Source organism: Phasianus colchicus, chromosome Z (assembly GCF_987193195.1).
Source record: "Phasianus colchicus chromosome Z, bPhaCol1.hap1.1, whole genome shotgun sequence".
Classification (NCBI taxonomy): Eukaryota; Metazoa; Chordata; class Aves; order Galliformes; family Phasianidae; genus Phasianus; species Phasianus colchicus.
In genome coordinates, this window is record NC_143476.1 from 12,922,782 (window position 1) to 12,939,999 (window position 17,218).

The 17,218-nt window shown below is 50.2% G+C and overlaps 3 protein-coding genes across 3 annotated transcripts in view; all 3 read left to right on the forward strand.

The window, feature by feature from the left end:
- The window catches only part of LOC149912559 (rho GTPase-activating protein 32-like), a 490,746-nt gene that overhangs the window by 453,412 nt on the left and 20,116 nt on the right, over nt 1-17,218 (forward strand). Inside the window, exons 2-4 of the mRNA XM_090131844.1 lie at nt 5,695-5,899; nt 6,075-6,220; nt 6,403-6,635. Coding sequence (XP_089987970.1) covers nt 5,695-5,899; nt 6,075-6,220; nt 6,403-6,635 — 584 coding nt within the window. The remainder of the gene's footprint in view (nt 1-5,694; nt 5,900-6,074; nt 6,221-6,402; nt 6,636-17,218) is intronic.
- Nucleotides 2,216-17,218, forward strand: part of LOC149912576 (rho GTPase-activating protein 32-like) — a 33,450-nt gene continuing 18,447 nt past the window's right edge. The window contains exon 1 of the mRNA XM_090130715.1: nt 2,216-2,320. The gene's annotated coding sequence lies outside the window, so the exon portion shown is untranslated. The remainder of the gene's footprint in view (nt 2,321-17,218) is intronic.
- On the forward strand, nt 2,526-5,232 carry LOC149912577 (rho GTPase-activating protein 32-like). Its single transcript, XM_090130872.1, has 8 exons — nt 2,526-2,579; nt 2,893-2,974; nt 3,455-3,598; nt 3,876-3,978; nt 4,074-4,206; nt 4,372-4,454; nt 4,592-4,699; nt 5,061-5,232. The coding sequence occupies exons 1-8, from the start codon at nt 2,529-2,531 to the stop codon at nt 5,230-5,232; spliced, it is 876 nt and encodes a 291-aa protein (XP_089986998.1). The 5' UTR covers nt 2,526-2,528.

Sequence of the window (17,218 nt, forward strand, 5' to 3'; positions counted from 1 at the left end):
CCTTGAATGTAACAAAACCCACTCTAGTGTGGATTTGACATGGGCCCAGCACTGCAAGGTACGCTGCTGGGAGGAAGCGTCCATCTGGCTGAGGGCAGGAAGGCCCTCCAGAGGGATGCACTGAGGCCAGTTGTGCGAGGCTCAACAAGAGCAAGCGCCAGGTCCTGCGCTTTGGTCATGACGACCCCGTGCCAGCTTCTCCAGGATTTGGCTGGGGTAGAATTCCAAGCAGCCCCTGATTCCAGAACGTTGGGCTGGGCTGTTGGAATCTTCTGCCCTTGTGACTGGTCTTGCCTCCCCACCCTGTCCGTCGTGGTGGAGCAGCCTGGTGGCCCTCAGTGATGTCATAAGGGCTAGAATGAGGGGAGGAGCAGTGCGTGCTGCGTCCCTTCATTGGAGCGCTGGAGCTCTGACTGAGCAGCTCGCTTGTTGCACTTGTGCACCGACTGCGTCCCTTTGTCTTCACACCGTCCTGTGCAGCACCTTGTAGGTAAGCTGAGACAGTGTGGGAGAGACGGGGGGACAGTGAGTGCTGAGAACTGCTGGCTGGCGGAGCTCATAGGATCACATTATCTCCATCAGCAGAGGGGTGGCCATGAGGGACAGGGAGGTGATCGTCCCCCCCTGCTCTGCTCTTGTGAGGCCCCAGCTGCAGTACAGTGTCCAGAAAGACAGGGAGCTGTTGGAGAGGGTCCAGAGGCGAGCCACAGAGATGATCAGGGGACTGGAGCACCTCCCCTGCAAAGACAGGCTGAGGGAGCTGGGCTTGTTCAGCCTGGAGAAAAGAAGGCAGTGGGGTGACCTCATGGCAGCCTTCAGTACCTAAAGGGAGCCTAAAAAGAGGAGGGGAATCAACTCTTTGAAAGGGTAGATATCAGCAGGACAAGGGGAAATGGTTTTAAGTTGAAAACTTAAGTTTTTAAGTTGAGGGAGGGCAGATTTTGGATTTTCCCTCGTAGTCTTTGCTAAACCGTGGAAGCAAACTGACCTGCTCTTTCTCTCTCCTCTCTCCACCCTCTGCCTGCTTCCCTGCTGCAGCTTTTGCTCGTGGAAGATCAGAGCAAAGTGACAAGGAACGGCTGCGGATTCGTGAGATTTCTCTCCCTCGTTCTGATCTCTTGCCAGGTACCTGCCATGCTTTGTCCCCCCACATGCTTTAGCAGCCCGTGACGCCCCGTGTTTGGTAACACAGCCTCATCCAGCTTTGATGGGACGCTGGTCACGTGTGGGTTTTCTCCACGTGCTCTGCAGCTCAGCCCTCAGAAGGATGCTGTCTGTGGTGCTGTGACCAGCTGGTTTTATGGAAAGCAATCCCTTAGGCAAAGAGTCCCAGCCCCAGCTTGTGCAGAGCTGCACAGCATCACCAGGGACACCAGCAGGCGTGCTTGGGCTGTGTGAGTGTGCCCGACAGCTGTAGGGAGCACAGCAGAGATGTGAACAGAGAAAATAAAAGTGTGTTTCTTTTCAGTTCCAGCTTGTCACACCTACGCTGATGGCTGTGGCGTGCAGCGAGATCAGCTGTGGGCCTGACCTGGCATGGACAGAGGTAGAGTATGAAGCTCTGATTGGTCTTTGTTCCCTGACTGCAGCCAGCAGAGTGAGCCGCAGATGTGCTCTCCTGCTTTCCAAGAGAGCTCCTCTGTGGCAAGACAGTAGTGCAAGAGTGGCAAGTTTATAAAACTACCAGAGCCATCTCGGCTGTTGTGTTTGTCCTCTACTGACTTTTCCCTTGAAATGGCTGCAGAAACAACAATCATTCTCTGCTCTGTTTGGCCTCGCTGTTGGTTGGACTGCTCAAGAGAGCTGCTTGGTGCTTGCAATGGCACTGTTTGCACCTTGTAACTGCAGCCGTAGCTTTGGTTTCCCTCTTCACGGTCTCCTAGCATCTGAAACAGTCAGCCTTCCTGCACAAAGAGCGCAGGAAAGGAGGGGGCAAAATGGACAAGGCCACCTGTCTGCGTCAGTGCCATTGCTGATTAGTCTGGGTGGGGAGAGATGCATCTTTGCATTGCCTGGCGTGTGCCTGCTGCACACCAGGGAGAGAAACAGCCGTTATTAGACTTGCAGTTCCTTCTGAAGTGCCCATGATAAGGACCTAGTGCATTTCCTGCAGCTTTCTCTGCAGATGTGCTCCTCACCTTGAAATCCTCCTTGTTGGTTCCCAGCTCCTCACCGTGGCCTGTGCTCTCTGTTTCAGGCTGAGAACAAGGGGAAGCCCCTGCTAGACCATGAGGTGGCACCTGTGAATGTTCCAGCTATTGCTGCTGCCCATGCTATTAAGAGATACGTTGCCCAGGCAGCGGATGAACTCTCCTTTGAGGTAAGCAGTTCAAGGCGTTCCTTGTTGTTCAATTTTACAATGGCAAATGCCTTCAGAGCTGCACTGGTGCAAGTGCTTTAATGCTCGGCGATGTTTGGCAGTGCAGAAGAATGCAGACATTTGAGCTGTGCTTTCCTCCCAGCCGTGCTGAAGCTGGGATTGATGTTGCAATCTCTTGCAGGTCGGAGACATCGTGTGTGTCATCGACATGCCACCAAAGGAGCTGACCCCCTGGTGGAGAGGCAAGCTCGGCTTCCAGGTAGGCACAAGCTTCAGACTGGAGAGTGCAACTGCAGTAAAGGCAGGAATCTTAGCTTAGAGCTGCTCTGCATGCACAGGATGCCTAATGGACGTAAACAGTTTCCCTGTGTCGGTGTCAGGGGACCTTGCCGTTGGCTGCAAATGTTGAAAAATTATTACCTTTATGCTTTGAACTATGGCCATTTTCTGCTGGATAGTCTTATGGAACGTCAGGCAAGCACGTTCCGAGGGAAATGTTATGTGGCTTTTGGTTTAACAGTTCAGACCTGAGAAGTGCTGCATGCAATAGTTGGCTTCTCTTCTTGTTACAGGTTGGATTTTTCCCAGGGGAGTGTGTGGAACTCATTAATAAGAACATTCCTGAGGCACTCATCAACTCAGTGCCAAAGCCAGGTATGGATGTTACATTTGATGGTGTGGGGAAGCAAAATGAAGTCTTTTTTGGGGTGCGTTCCATGTTTAGTACCTCCTTTATCCATGCCACATTGTCCTCTGGGTTGATGATTCTTCATGCACACCATGGGGCAGAGATTTGGCCCAATCCTCCTGGGTTTATGACTGGACTTGGGGAAACTATAGAATACTCATGGAATGGCTTGGGATGGAAAGGAACCTCAGGGATCATCATGCTCCAACCCTCCTGCCTCAGGATGGTCTCCCAGCCCCCACAGTTAATGTGAGACTAGATCAGGCTGCCCAGGGCCCCATCCCACCTGGCCTTGGGCTCCTCCAGAGATGGGGAAAATCCCTTTTTGTATGTACTGGTTGGTAATGTTCTTCCCGTTCTGACGTGCTCTGTAGAATGTGCTGTGCTCGGCCTCGTCCAACGGAGCCAGACCTGAAATGACCTGGTTTCTTCCTTTGGTTGTGCAGTGCCCAAGAAACGCAGCAAGATCCTCACCTTCCTTCGTTCCTTGGTGAAGGCCCGCCCAAAGAAACCGACCGAGCGGGAGGTGGAGAAGGAAAGGGTGTTTGGCGGTGACCTGGGAGAGCATCTTCTCCACTCCGGTCGTGATGGTAAGGAGCTGCCCATTCCTGAGATCTTCCTCTGCTGGGCATCTAAAGAAGATGAAAGGGAGCTCATATCTAGCAGGGGGCAGGCTGATAGCCGTGGAGACACGTGTAATGGGAGTTGATGGCTGAAGGATAAAGTGAGGCGGATGCTCCTAAGAGACAAGCACATCTGTATTTGCTTCAGCCAAGCCTGGCTGGGCTTAGTGGATGGGATGTGAAGCACAGCCTGCAGCAGGACTTGAATCAGGAGCTCCACTGACGGCTGGCACGTGTTCTTCAGTCCCCCAGGTCCTCCAGAGCTGCGCTGAGTTCATTGAGCAGCACGGCGTGGTGCAGGGGATATACCGCCTGTCCGGCGTCGCGTCCAACATCCAGAGGCTGCGGTAAGAGTGCTGCGACTGACACAGCCTGAGTGCATCTGGTGTGGCTTTGGGCTTGCCTTCCTCTCGCTCAACCGGGTTTGCGTCCCTCTCTCCAGGCAGGAATTTGAGTCGGAGCAGATTCCTGAGCTCACCGTCCGCGACATTCACAGCGTGAGCTCCCTCTGCAAGATGTACTTCAGGGAGCTCCCGAACCCTCTGCTCACCCACCAGCTGTACGGCAAGTTCTCGGTAAGCACAAGGCCACGTCTTTCATTTCCCTCTTCCTGGGCCTCTTGGCAGATGGCTGCAGCAGTGCCCCAGCTCTGAGGCCCTTTTGCTGTCAGCCCCACGAGGTTTACTCGCAGTGGTGTACTAGCCTGATTGGTGTCTCGCTCCCTTTCTGCACTACTCCAGGATGCTGTTGGTGCCGCTACAGAGGAGGAGCGGCTGCTCAGAATGCAGGACGTCATCCAGCAGCTGCCCGCTCCTCACTACAGGTCAGTGCTGCCCTCAGCCTGCTGAGCTCAGCCCTGCTGCATTGCAGAGGGCAACGATGCGGTTCCAGGCTTTGTCTTTCTGAATTGCAGCACGGCATGCTCGTTGGTGCTGAACGTTTGCCTCTCTTGTTTTCCAGGACTCTGGAGTATCTGATGAGACACTTGGCGTGTCTGGCTGGGAGCTCCACCATCACAAACATGCATGCCAAGAACCTAGCCATTGTGTGGGCTCCAAACCTCTTAAGGTAAACTGCTGGTTCTGTTTCAACACAACGCTTACATCTGTTCTCCATTAAAAAAAAAACCAATCCTCCCTTTTTCTCCATCAAATGTGCTCTTCTCCTGTAAAATCTGTGGCTGACAGAAGAGCAGGAGCCTGAGCTGTTCTCCATCCCCACGGGCACAATGTCTAGGTGACAATTTCTGCAGTCTTGTTGAGATGGGACTGACGTGTCCTTGATCATCCAGGGGAATTTCTGCAGTGGCATCACTGATTGCCCACTGCGGAAGTCTCCAGAGCCTCAGCTGACAGCTTTTGGCTGCAACAATTCAGACTCGGGGAAACGGTCTTGGAGAAATGACTTCTAAAATCTGCCTTTTCTACAGATCACAGCAGAACGAGTCTGCCTGCGCCAGCGGAAGAGCTGCCTGCATGGAGCTGCAGACGCAGTCGGATGTGGTGGAATTCATCATCAACCACACCGACGTCCTCTTCGGCTCCAAATCCGGAGCAGACATTGCAGATGCAGCAGGTGAGTGTCTTCCTCCATTAGCTTGATCTTGACCTGACACCTTGATCAAATGCAGGCCTTCTCCAGGATGTTTGAGATACTCTTTTACCATCAAGGGGACAGCAGACCTCTGGACTTCCATTAGGGTATGGCATCCTGTTGCTGGATGCTGAGAATGTCCAAGCCCAAACGTCACAAGGAGGAAACCGTCATTATTATGGTTTGCACGCAGGAAAAGCTTGATGCAAGTGTGGCAGTGAAGCTTTCTCAGTTCCCTGCCCCCATTTCCTTGGGTTTTTCCTTGCCTATTTTGATACAGTAAGCTGCTCTTAATGATGACCGTGTCCTTTGCCATAAACACACCTCTGCCCACATGGTTATTTTGGGCTCCTCTTCTTCCAGTGGCTCGGATAAGCAAGCCTGAGAAAAATACAGCACCTCCCCCAGAACTGTGGTGGCTGTGCTGCTGCTTTCTGATCCTCGCTCTTACCTGTGGTTTTCCCTGACAGGGCACAATTCTCTCCCAGGGCCCAAGTCTGTGGGGGTCTGTTCTGCTGCCACAAAGCTGCTCAGCCTGGAGGAGGCACAGGCACAGAGGCGAGGCCACAGCAGCTCTCCTGTTGTGACAGAGAGCAGCCGGGACATTGAAGTGCAAGAAAGCCCTGCAGCTGGGCAGGGCAAATTCCACACCGTCGTTGACTTTCCATCTGACAGGTAAAGAGGACTTTCTTTTCCAGCACCTAGCATCATTGTTTGGGTGGGTTTTTGTGTTTTCCTGCAGAAACCAGGCAGTGCTAGGAACAAGCAACTGCTGCCAAGAGCTCAGTGCTGCTCTTCCCTCACCCTGCACCACGCACGACTCACAGCATTGGCTGTTTTCTCTCTCCAGACAAAATCCACCCAGCAAGACTGAGGAATCACCAGCTAGCAGTTGGTGTTGCTGCTTCAGCCTCAGAAAGCCATCCTCTGGGAGCAAACGCCAACTGCAGCGCAATGCCAGGCAGCCCTCAGAAACAGCAGTGGTAGTCCTGGCAGGTAAGGGTGCAAATGCAGCTTCCAAATCCCTGCTTTTCAGGAACATACAATTCAAGCTTGCTCTGCACATGTATCTCTTTCTAGCGTTCAATCCCGTGCCTAAATCTTCACCCCTGATCAAGTACCACTGTCGTAATTCAGCTTGTGAAAGTTTGACACTAACCCCTGTGTATCCTTTCTAGGTGAATCGAGCCCTTGCCAACCCACAAGATCCAGGGCAAGTAGCGAGGATGCTCTCTGTGCTTCCATCAGTGGAGAGCTCATAGGGAGCACGAATAGCTGCAGTTCCAACAGCAGCCTTACACATGACAACAGTGATGGAGAGAAGGAGCTCATCGAAGTTCAAGCTCTCATTACACCTGGCTCTGCTGAAATTGGTGATGTGAGCCTCCCAGACACCACAGTCACAAGTGAGGTCTGTCACCCAGAGTCTCTGCAGTGCAGCCCAGCCCAGGCACTGTGTGAGTGCCCTGACAGCAGCACCTCCATGCAGGAGCAGGTCAGCATCAGTGAAGAGGAGCAGAGCCTTTTGCAGGGGGACTTTCAATCAGGCCTCCAGTCCCAGGCACCGGACAGCAGCACTGAGAGCTCTGAGCCACTCTCTCCATGACAAGACAGGATGAGTCCCATCTTCACCGTGGACCTCTCACACCCTCCTGTCCTTTATATAATAATAAAAGCACACTCGTGCTCAATCAACGCCTTGACTGCCTCCAGAGTCTTCATTCACACGGACTGGGATGAATGCAGCACACAGCAAGGCACCCCAGCTTGCAATGCTGTGGCTGTGGGGTGCGTGCAGCACAGCTCCGGGTTTGTTCCTGTTTTGTCTGGCTTTGGGATGTCTGCAGGGGGAGCTCTGCTACCATTTGGCATGGTAGCAAATAATCTCTCGCATCCTGGATGCTGCTCATGATACTCCCAAGCTTCCTGGCTGTGGCTTTGTGATGCTTTTCAGGGCTCTCTGATGCATTTTCATGCCTTGCCCGCTCCTTAACACCTCCCTCCTCCCATCATGTCCTTTCCTGGCTCCCATCTACGAACTGGCCCTGCAGATCATCTCCAGACCTGTCATCAGCACACTGCGGCAGGAGAAGCTCCCCCTGGCCAAAGTCAGGCAGTACTGCTTGGTCTGCAGCTCAGTGGCCATTTCCCTTTTAGGCGGCTCCTGCAGAAGAATCAAGCAGCAGAACCTTTTGCTCACCCTGCAGCACACAAGTGATACAAAAGCAGAAACAACCTGGGAATCTCTGGGTCTGCAAGACTGCACGGACACTCACTGACTGCGTCTGATGGCTCCCTCCCATCCTTGATTTCCTTCTCCCCTTCTCCTCGTCTGATCCCACTGCTGAGCCATGATCAAGCTGCCCAGTGTGGCAGAGCATCGTGCAGAGCCGTGCTGGCACCTCCTCCCCTTCCTCTCCTGCAGCTCAGCGTGCAACCTGAGCAAGTTTTCTTCTGAGAAAGTGACCAGCTGTTTTCCATCCCTTTGCCCCTACAAACAGTTGTCCAGAGGATCTCGTCCAAGAATTCCTGGAACAGCCTGCAGCTGGCTCTCCTGAAGTTCAGGCTCCTGCCTTTGCTTCCTGCCAGGCCCGCATTCCTTGAGATCACAAACTCAAGGAGGGCATGGTCACTGCAGCCCTGACCGCCTCCTGTCGTAACCCCTGGTGTGCACCATGTCCAGCAATGCTTCCCTTCTGCTTGCTGTGCCCAATGCCTGCACCACAGAGTGATTCTCACTGCACTCCAGGAGTCTGTCAGATTGCTTGCAGCCAGCCATGCTGATTTCCCAGACTGACTGGAATCCCCCATCAGGATGAGAGTCAGTGAGTGCGATGCTTCTGCTGGCTGCAGTAAGCAGCTCCCACCAACAGGCTCTCTTTCCAGGCGGCTGTAGCAGACCCTCACCTCCAGAAGCCCTGCACTGCTGCACTTCCTAATTTTACCCACAAGTTCACAACCTGCTCATGGCTCTTCTTAGTTCTTTGCACTCAACTTCTCATCACAGAGGGCAAATCCCTTGCCTTCCAGAATTCCATAGCATCAATTGTGTCAGGATTTTTTTATTTTATTTTATTTATTTATTTATTTATTTATTCCATTTTCTAGGTAGGAAAATGAATTTCTGAGCCAGGAGAAGCAGAAGTGAAACAGTCTTCCTGGCACTGCTCAGGTTGCAGGAGTTGCCAAGTGCTCCTCAGGTAATGTGTGCTGAAGAGCTGACCTTGGTGGCAGGGGCTGTGGCTGCATTTTGTGCCTGTCATGCGGGAATCCAAGAAAGCCTATTCAGAGCAGGAGCTGCAGAGCGAGATAAACATCACGAGAAGGTAAGGCTGAGAAGCAAGGACACCTCCAGAAAGAAGAGAAAAACTGAGTCAAGTGAGCTGCGTGACGGCCGTGTGATGCTGACCATGATTGGAGGAAGAGCGCATGGCTGGGAATGACTGATGGCTCTGGTTGGATGGGTGCCTGTGTGCACAGAGTTAAGGAGTGTTTGTGGGATGTTTTGCTGGCATCTAACGGCTGTAAGGGGAAGTCAAGAGAGAAAACTTGTGAATGCATAGAAGGGATGTTAAAATCTGGAACAGACTGTTTGGATCCGTCACAGCTGAGTCCGTGCCAGATTGCCACACTGTCAGAACCTGGGGCCTAGGATTTTCCTTTAAGAGTGCCAACTGCTTATTTTAAATGATAAAAAGTAACATTGAAAAAAGCTTCCCTCCTTGCATTAGAATAAGGCATTGATATTTGATGTTTCTGTCTTTCCATTCCTTTAGCAGCCTGGGTGTTGATGCAGCTGCATGCATCTGCTGCCCTCCCCTTCTGTTTTGTGTAAAAGAACAGTAAAATATGCAATCAGTGTGAGATCTTTCTGAAGTATTTTACTTTATTTGCCCCTAGGCTGCAATGGCTGGGAAATGGCAGTGTCACCCAGGAGCCCACACGGCGACCTGATGTCTCATTGTTGGGGTCTATTGGAAACCACCACGATGACAAAAGAATGCCTGGGATTCCTCCGGCCCAAATGCCAAACCTTGCACTTGGCTGTGCTGAACCTCATCAGGTTCACCCAGGCCCACCTCTCAAGTCTGCTGAGCTCAAACAGATGTCATTTTTCTCGTGTCCTTCCATTCTGAGTCCATCTGCTCCCCAAAGCAAAAGAATTCTGACCAAGGCTGCAGTTGCAGCTGACTTCCCAAGGCTGTAAGACGTGGTGGTGACACAGCCTTGTGCTTCTGCATTTGTGCTCATCCCACGTTTCCTTTCTCTGTCTCGCAGGTCAGCTCCTGCTGGAAGCAGATGGTATCCCAGTGTGAATGAAGGTCAGTGCAGGAGCAGCTGCTGACGGGAGGAAGGAAGTCCATGCTGAAGAGCTCTGAAGCATCTGCAGGTATGGTTCTGGAGGAGGCAGCAGTGATGTCGGAGGGCTCCCAGCAGGAAGCTGTCTCATCCAAATTCTTGCTGAGTGGTTGGAAGGGAGCTTTCTGCATGACAGCAGCACCAGTTGCTTGCTTCAAATGCTGCAAAGACAAGGATTAGCAGGAGTTCCAGTATCTACAGTATCATCACGAATCACGATAGGATTACAATGTGTCCTCATACAAACGCAGCCATTTCTCTCTGAGTCCAAAGGCTGTCCGGAAAGCATCTTTGAGGTCTCTCACACCAAACCACTGCTGTCCGTGTGGGATCTGACTCATTAGGGTATAGGGGTTAGGAACCACAGGCTGTCTTTTGAGAACGGGTTCAGTCATTTCCTTACATCTTGCACCAGCCGATACGTGCCGTCTGCCTTCCGTGCCGACAGGATTGGGGTGTTATAAGGCCACAGAAAAGGTTCCAGAAGACCATCCTTAACCACTGTCTGTGTTACAGCTTTTAGACCCACTCTCCCTTCTAAGGCTATGGGATATTGTTGCTGTTTCACAGCTCCACTCCCTCCTTGGGCAGTTATTTGTAAGGGAAAATTGTGAGTCCACCCTGATTTCCTTCCCCTGCCCACACCTTTGGATTCATTTCTTCTTCATCACAGCTGTTAACACATTCATTGACACCTGATATCTGTTTCACAGACTTGCAGCTGTAATCCTCATTTAACTGTTAAATCTCTCCCCCATAAATCGGTCCCTGCTTCAGGCACACAGAACAATTGCCCTGCAACTATTTTATCTTTCCATTTTAGTTCTGTGGTCTCCAAGAGTGGAGCTGTCACTTCTGATCCCTCAGCCCCAGTTATGCACAACAGCCACATCCAGATACACGTCTGGTACCTCTGAACTAGCTAATGCTGTAGGATGGAATGTTGTTTCTGCACTGGCTATCAAATGTGGGATTGGTCAGAAGCAGTACAGCACCATGTGTTTTGTAATTTGCCCTTAGAAACAGTTTGAAAAAGTAGAAAGACTTTATTAGTATTAGTATTAGTAAAAAGAAGTTATTTCATAACATATTTTAGAAATACAGTTGTTCAATCATGTGATCAATTCTCACTTACAGAACTGTAATAGTTACAAATTGCATGGGTTTAGTATTAAGGACCAGAAAGCATGTTGTAAGGCCATTCTGTTTGGATAGGAGAAGCTCAGCAAAAGAAAAACAGACTCCAAAGAAGCCAGGGCCTCCACACAAGGCCGAAGTGACTCACTCTGTGGGCAGGTTGGGATGCAACAGGCAGGCATCAAGAGACTCCCCTCTGTCCTCCTTCCAAACTTCTCTCTCTTCAGGGATGAGCAGGTGTCAAGAAATAGTGGCCAAGTGTTGATAAGCAGCTGTCAGACGTTCAATAATTAGCAGTATACCTGCTGAGCTAGCAACAATTGGTGTTTAGCCAGTCACACACACACACAGAATGGCCCGGGTTGGAAGGGACCTCAAGGATCAGGAATCTCCAACCCCCTGCCACAGGAAGGACCACCAACATCTGTAGCACTGCACATATGCACACTGCTGGATAGAAACAGCAGTGTGGGAAAAAACTGTATGCTGTGGATGCAAAGGGTGAATCAGAATGGCTTAACAGCTGTCCCACAAGGAAAAGCAATCCCTTACCTGCTGTGCCATGCTCATGGCAACACCAATGCAGATGCCAGCAGCTGATGCCCACAAGGACAGCCAGCCTGGACTTATTTTCACTACATATCTTTGTCCTGATGTCCTTGTAGAACCTGGGACATTTCTCCATCTCAGCAGAAGAGGGCAAGAGGGGTAGAAAGCACGCACACTCTCCTCTATTTTTCTGGCACTCAAAGAGAAAGAGAAGATGAAAACCAGATGTGTTTCCCTGCCCATGGCAAACACCAGCCTTTCCATCCTTACAGTCTTCCTGACATCAGCAGCAACTGAAACAACATCCCACTCACCTTTGCCATGTCTGGCAGAGGTTGCAGCTCTTTCTATTGCATCCTTCTTGCTTTCAAGTCAAGAGAGTCTATGTCACTCAAGGAAAAGCAATCTTTTACATGCTGTGTCATGCTCATGGCAGCAGCAATGCAGATGCCAGCAGCTGATGCCCACAAGGACAGCCAGCCTGGACTTATTTCCATTACATATCTTTGTCCTGATGTCCTTCTAGAAGCTGGGACATTTCTCCCTCTGAGCACCAGAGGGCAGGATGGGTCCAAGGTTAGGGCACACTCTGCTCTTTATCTGGCACTCAAAGAGAAAGAGAAAATGAAAACCAGATGTGTTTCCCAGACCATGGCAATCACCAGCTTTTCCATCCTTACAGTCCTTCCTCACATCATCAGCAACTGAAACAACATCCCACTCACCTTTGCCATGTCTGGCAGAGGTTGCAGCTCTTTCTATTGCATCCCTGTAGCTTTCAAGTCAAGAGCTCCTGTGTCACACAAGGAAAAGCAATCTTTTACCTGCTTTGCCATGCTCATGGCAGCAGCAATGCAGATGCCAGCAGCTGATGCCAACAAGGACAGCCAGCCTGGACTTATTTTCATTACATATCTTTGTCCTGATGTCCTTCTACAAGCTTGGCCATTCTCCCTCTGAGCAGCAGAGGGCAGGAGAGTTCCAAGGTGAGGACACACTCTCCCCGATTTATCTGGCACTCAAAGAGAAAGAGAAAATTAAAACAAGATGTGTTTCCCTGCCCATGGCAAACACCAGCCTTTCCATCCTTACAGTACTTCCTGACATCAGCAGCAATGGAAACAACATCCCACTCACCTTTGCCATGTCTGGCAGAGGTTGCAGCTCTTTCTATTGCATCCCTCTAGCTTTCAAGTCAAGAGCTCCTGTGTCACTCAAGGAAAAGCAATCTTTTACCTGCTGTGCCATGCTCATGGCAGCAGCAGTGCAGATGCCAGCAGCTGATGCCCACAAGGACAGCCAGCCTGGACTTATTTTCATTACATATCTTTGTCCTGATGTCCTTCTAGAAGCTGGAACATTTCTCCACCTTAGCAGAAGAGGGCAGGATGGGTCCAGGGTGAGGGCACACTCTCCTCTTTTTATGGCACACAAAGAGAAAATGAAAACCAGATGTGTTTCCCAGCCCATGGCAATCACCAGCCTTTCCATCCTTACAGTCCTTCCTGACTTCAGCAGCAACTGAAACAACATCCCACTCACCTTTGCCATGTCTGGCAGAGGTTGCAGCTCTTTATATTGCATCCCTCTAGCTTTCAAGTCAAGAGCTCCTGTGTCACACAAGGAAAAGCAATCTTTTACCTGCTTTGCCATGCTCATGGCAGCACCAATGCAGATGCCAGCAACTGATGCCCACAAGGACAGCCAGCCTGGACTTATTTTCATTACACATCTTTGTCCTGATGTCCTTCTAGAAGCTGGAACATTTCTCCATCTCAGCAGAAGAGGGCAGGATGGGTCCAAGGTGAGGGCACACTGTCCCCTGTTTATCTGGCACTCAAAGAGAAAGAGAAAATGAAAACCAGATGTGTTTCCCTACCCATGGCAAACATCAGCCTTTCCATTCTTACAGTACTTCCTGACATCAGCAGCAATGGAAACAACATCCCACTCAGCTTTGCCATGTCTGGCAGAGGTTGCAGCTCTTTCTATTGCATCCCTCTAGCTTTCAAGTCAAGAGCCCCTGTGTCACTCAAGGAAAAGCAACCTTTTACCTGCTGTGCCATGCTCATGCCAGCAGCAATGCAGATGCCAGCAGCTGATGCGCACAAGTACAGCAAACTGGACTTATTTTTATTACATATCTTTGTCTTGATGTCCTTCTAGAAGCTTGGACATTTCTCCCTCTGAGCAGCAGAGGGCAGGAGAGCTCCAAGGTGAGGGCACACTCTCCCCTGTTTATCTGGCACTCAAAGAGAAAGAGAAAATGAAAACCAGATGTGTTTCCCTGCCCATGGCAAACACCAGACTTTCCATCCTTACAGGCCTTCCTGAAATCAGCAGCAACTGAAACAACATCCCACTAACCTTTGCCATGTCTGGCAGAGGTTGCAGCTCTTTCTATTGCATCCCTCTAGCTTTCAAGTCAAGAGCCCCTGTGTCACTCAAGGAAAAGCAATCTTTTACCTGCTTTGCCATGCTCATGACAGCAGCAGTGCAGATGTCAGCAGCTGATGCCCACAAGGACAGCCAGCCTGGACTTATTTTCATTACATATCTTTGTCCTGATGTCCTTCTACAAGCTGGAACATTTCTCCATCTCAGCAGAAGAGGGCAGGAGGGGTTCAAGGTGAGGGCACACTCTGCTCTTTTTCTGGCACACAAAGAGAAAATGAAAACCAGATGTGTTTCCCAGCCCATGGCAAACACCAGCATTTCCATCCTTACAGTCTTCCTGACAACAGCAACAATGGAAACAACATCCCACTCACCTTTGCCATGTCTGGCAGAGGTTGCAGCTCTTTCTATTGCATCCCTCTAGCTTTCAAGTCAAGAGCTCCTGTGTCACACAAGGAAAAGCAATCTTTTACCTGCTGTGCCATGCTCATGGCAGCAGCAATGCAGATGCCAGCAGCTGATGCCCACAAGGACAGCCAGCCTGGATTTATTTCCATTACATGTCTTTGTCCTGATGTCCTTCTAGAAGCTAGAACATTTCACCATCTCAGCAGAAGAGGGCAGGAGGGTTCCAAGGTGAGGGCACACTCTGCTGTTTATCTGGCACTCAAAGAGAAAGAGAAAATGAAAACAAGATGTGTTTCCCTGCCCATGGCAAACACCAGACTTTCCATCCTTACAGTCTTCCTGTCATCAGCACTAATTGAAACAACATCCCACTCACCTTTGCCATGTCGGGCAGAGGTTGCAGCTCTTTCTATTGCATCCCTCTAGCTTTCAAGTCAAGAGCTCCTGTGTCACACAAGGAAAAGCAACCTTTTACCTGCTTTGCCATGCTCATGGCAGCAGCAATGGAGATGCCAGCAGCTGATGCCCACAAGGACAGCCAGCCTGGACTTATTTTCATTACATATCTTTGTCCTGATGTCCTTCTACAAGCTGGAACATTTCTCCATCTCAGCAGAAGAGGGCAGGAGGGGTTCAAGGTGAGGGCACACTCTGCTCTTTTTCTGGCACACAAAGAGAAAATGAAAACCAGATGTGTTTCCCAGCCCATGGCAAACACCAGCATTTCCATCCTTACAGTCTTCCTGACAACAGCAACAATGGAAACAACATCCCACTCACCTTTGCCATGTCTGGCAGAGGTTGCAGCTCTTTCTATTGCATCCCTCTAGCTTTCAAGTCAAGAGCTCCTGTGTCACACAAGGAAAAGCAATCTTTTACCTGCTGTGCCATGCTCATGGCAGCAGCAATGCAGATGCCAGCAGCTGATGCCCACAAGGACAGCCAGCCTGGATTTATTTCCATTACATGTCTTTGTCCTGATGTCCTTCTAGAAGCTAGAACATTTCACCATCTCAGCAGAAGAGGGCAGGAGGGTTCCAAGGTGAGGGCACACTCTGCTGTTTATCTGGCACTCAAAGAGAAAGAGAAAATGAAAACAAGATGTGTTTCCCTGCCCATGGCAAACACCAGACTTTCCATCCTTACAGTCTTCCTGTCATCAGCACTAATTGAAACAACATCCCACTCACCTTTGCCATGTCGGGCAGAGGTTGCAGCTCTTTCTATTGCATCCCTCTAGCTTTCAAGTCAAGAGCTCCTGTGTCACACAAGGAAAAGCAACCTTTTACCTGCTTTGCCATGCTCATGGCAGCAGCAATGGAGATGCCAGCAGCTGATGCCCACAAGGACAGCCAGCCTGGACTTATTTTCATTACATATCTTTGTCCTGATGTCCTTCTACAAGCTGGAACATTTCTCCATCTCAGCAGAAGAGGGCAGGATGGGTCCAGGGTGAGGGCACACTCTCCCCTGTTTATCTGGCACTCAAAGAGAAAGAGAAAATGAAAACAAGATGTGTTTCCCTGCCCATGGCAAACACGAGACTTTCCATCCTTACAGTCCTTCCTGACATTGGCAGCAACTGAAACAACATCCCACTCACCTTTGCCATGTCTGGCAGAGGTTGCAGCTCTTTCTATTGCATCCCTCTAGCTGTCAAGTCAAGAGCTCCTGTGTCACACAAGGAAAAGCAATCTTTTACCTGCTTTGCCATGCTCATGGCAGCAGCAATGCAGATGCCAGCAGCTGATGCCCACAAGGACAGCCAGCCTGGACTTATTTTCATTACATATCTTTGTCCTGATGTCCTTCTAGAAGCTTGGACATTTCTTCCTCTGAGCAGCAGAGGGCAGGAGAGTTCCAAGGTGAGGGCACACTCTCCCCTGTTTATCTGGCACTCAAAGAGAAAGAGAAAATGAAAACAGATGTGTTTCCCAGCTTATGGCAAACACCAGCCTTTCCATCCTTACAGTCTTCCTGTCATCAGCACTAATTGAAATAACATCCCACTCACTTTTGCCATGTCTGGCAGAGGTTGCAGCTCTTTCTATTGCTTCCCTCTAGCTTTCAAGTCAAGAGCTCCTGTGTCACACAAGGAAAAGCAACCTTTTACCTGCTTTGCCACGCTCTTGGCAGCAGCAATGCAGATGCCAGCAGCTGATGCCCACAAGGACAGCCAGCCTGGACTTACTTTCATTACATATCTTTGTCCTGATGTCCTTCTACAAGCAGGAAGATTTCTCCATCTCCGGAGAAGATGGCAGGATGGGTCCAAGGTGAGTGCACACTCTCCCCTGTTTATCTGGCACTCAAAGAGAAAGAGAAAATGAAAACCAGATGTGTTTCCCTGCCCATGGCAAACACCAGACTTTCCATCCTTACAGTCCTTCCTGACATCAGCACTAATTGAAACAACATCCCACTCACCTTTGCCATGTCTGGCAGAGGTTGCAGCTCTTTCTATTGCATCCCTCTAGCTTTCAAGTCAAGAGCTCCTGTGTCACACAAGGAAAAGCAATCTTTTACCTGCTGTGCCATGCTCATGGCAGCAGCAATGCAGATGCCAGCAGCTGATGCCCACAAGGACAGCCAGCCTGGACTTATTTTCATTACATATCTTTGTCCTGATGTCCTTCTAGAAGCTTGGACATTTCTCCCTCTGAGCAGCAGAGGGCAGGAGAGTTCCAAGGTGAGGGCACACTCTCCCCTGTTTATCTGGCACTCAAAGAGAAAGAGAAAATGAAAACAGATGTGTTTCCCAGCTTATGGCAAACACCAGCCTTTCCATCCTTACAGTCTTCCTGTCATCAGCACTAATTGAAATAACATCCCACTCACTTTTGCCATGTCTGGCAGAGGTTGCAGCTCTTTCTATTGCATCCCTCTAGCTTTCAAGTCAAGAGATCCTGTGTCACACAAGGAAAAGCATTCTTTTACCTGCTGTGCCATGCTCTTGGCAGCAGCAATGCAGATGCCAGCAGCTGATGCCCACAAGGACAGCCAGCCTGGACTTACTTTCATTACATATCTTTGTCCTGATGTCCTTCTAGAAGCTGGAACATTTCTCCATCTCAGCAGAAGAGGGCAGGATGGGTTCAAGGTGAGGGCACACTCTCCCCTGTTTATCTGGCACTCAAAGAGAAA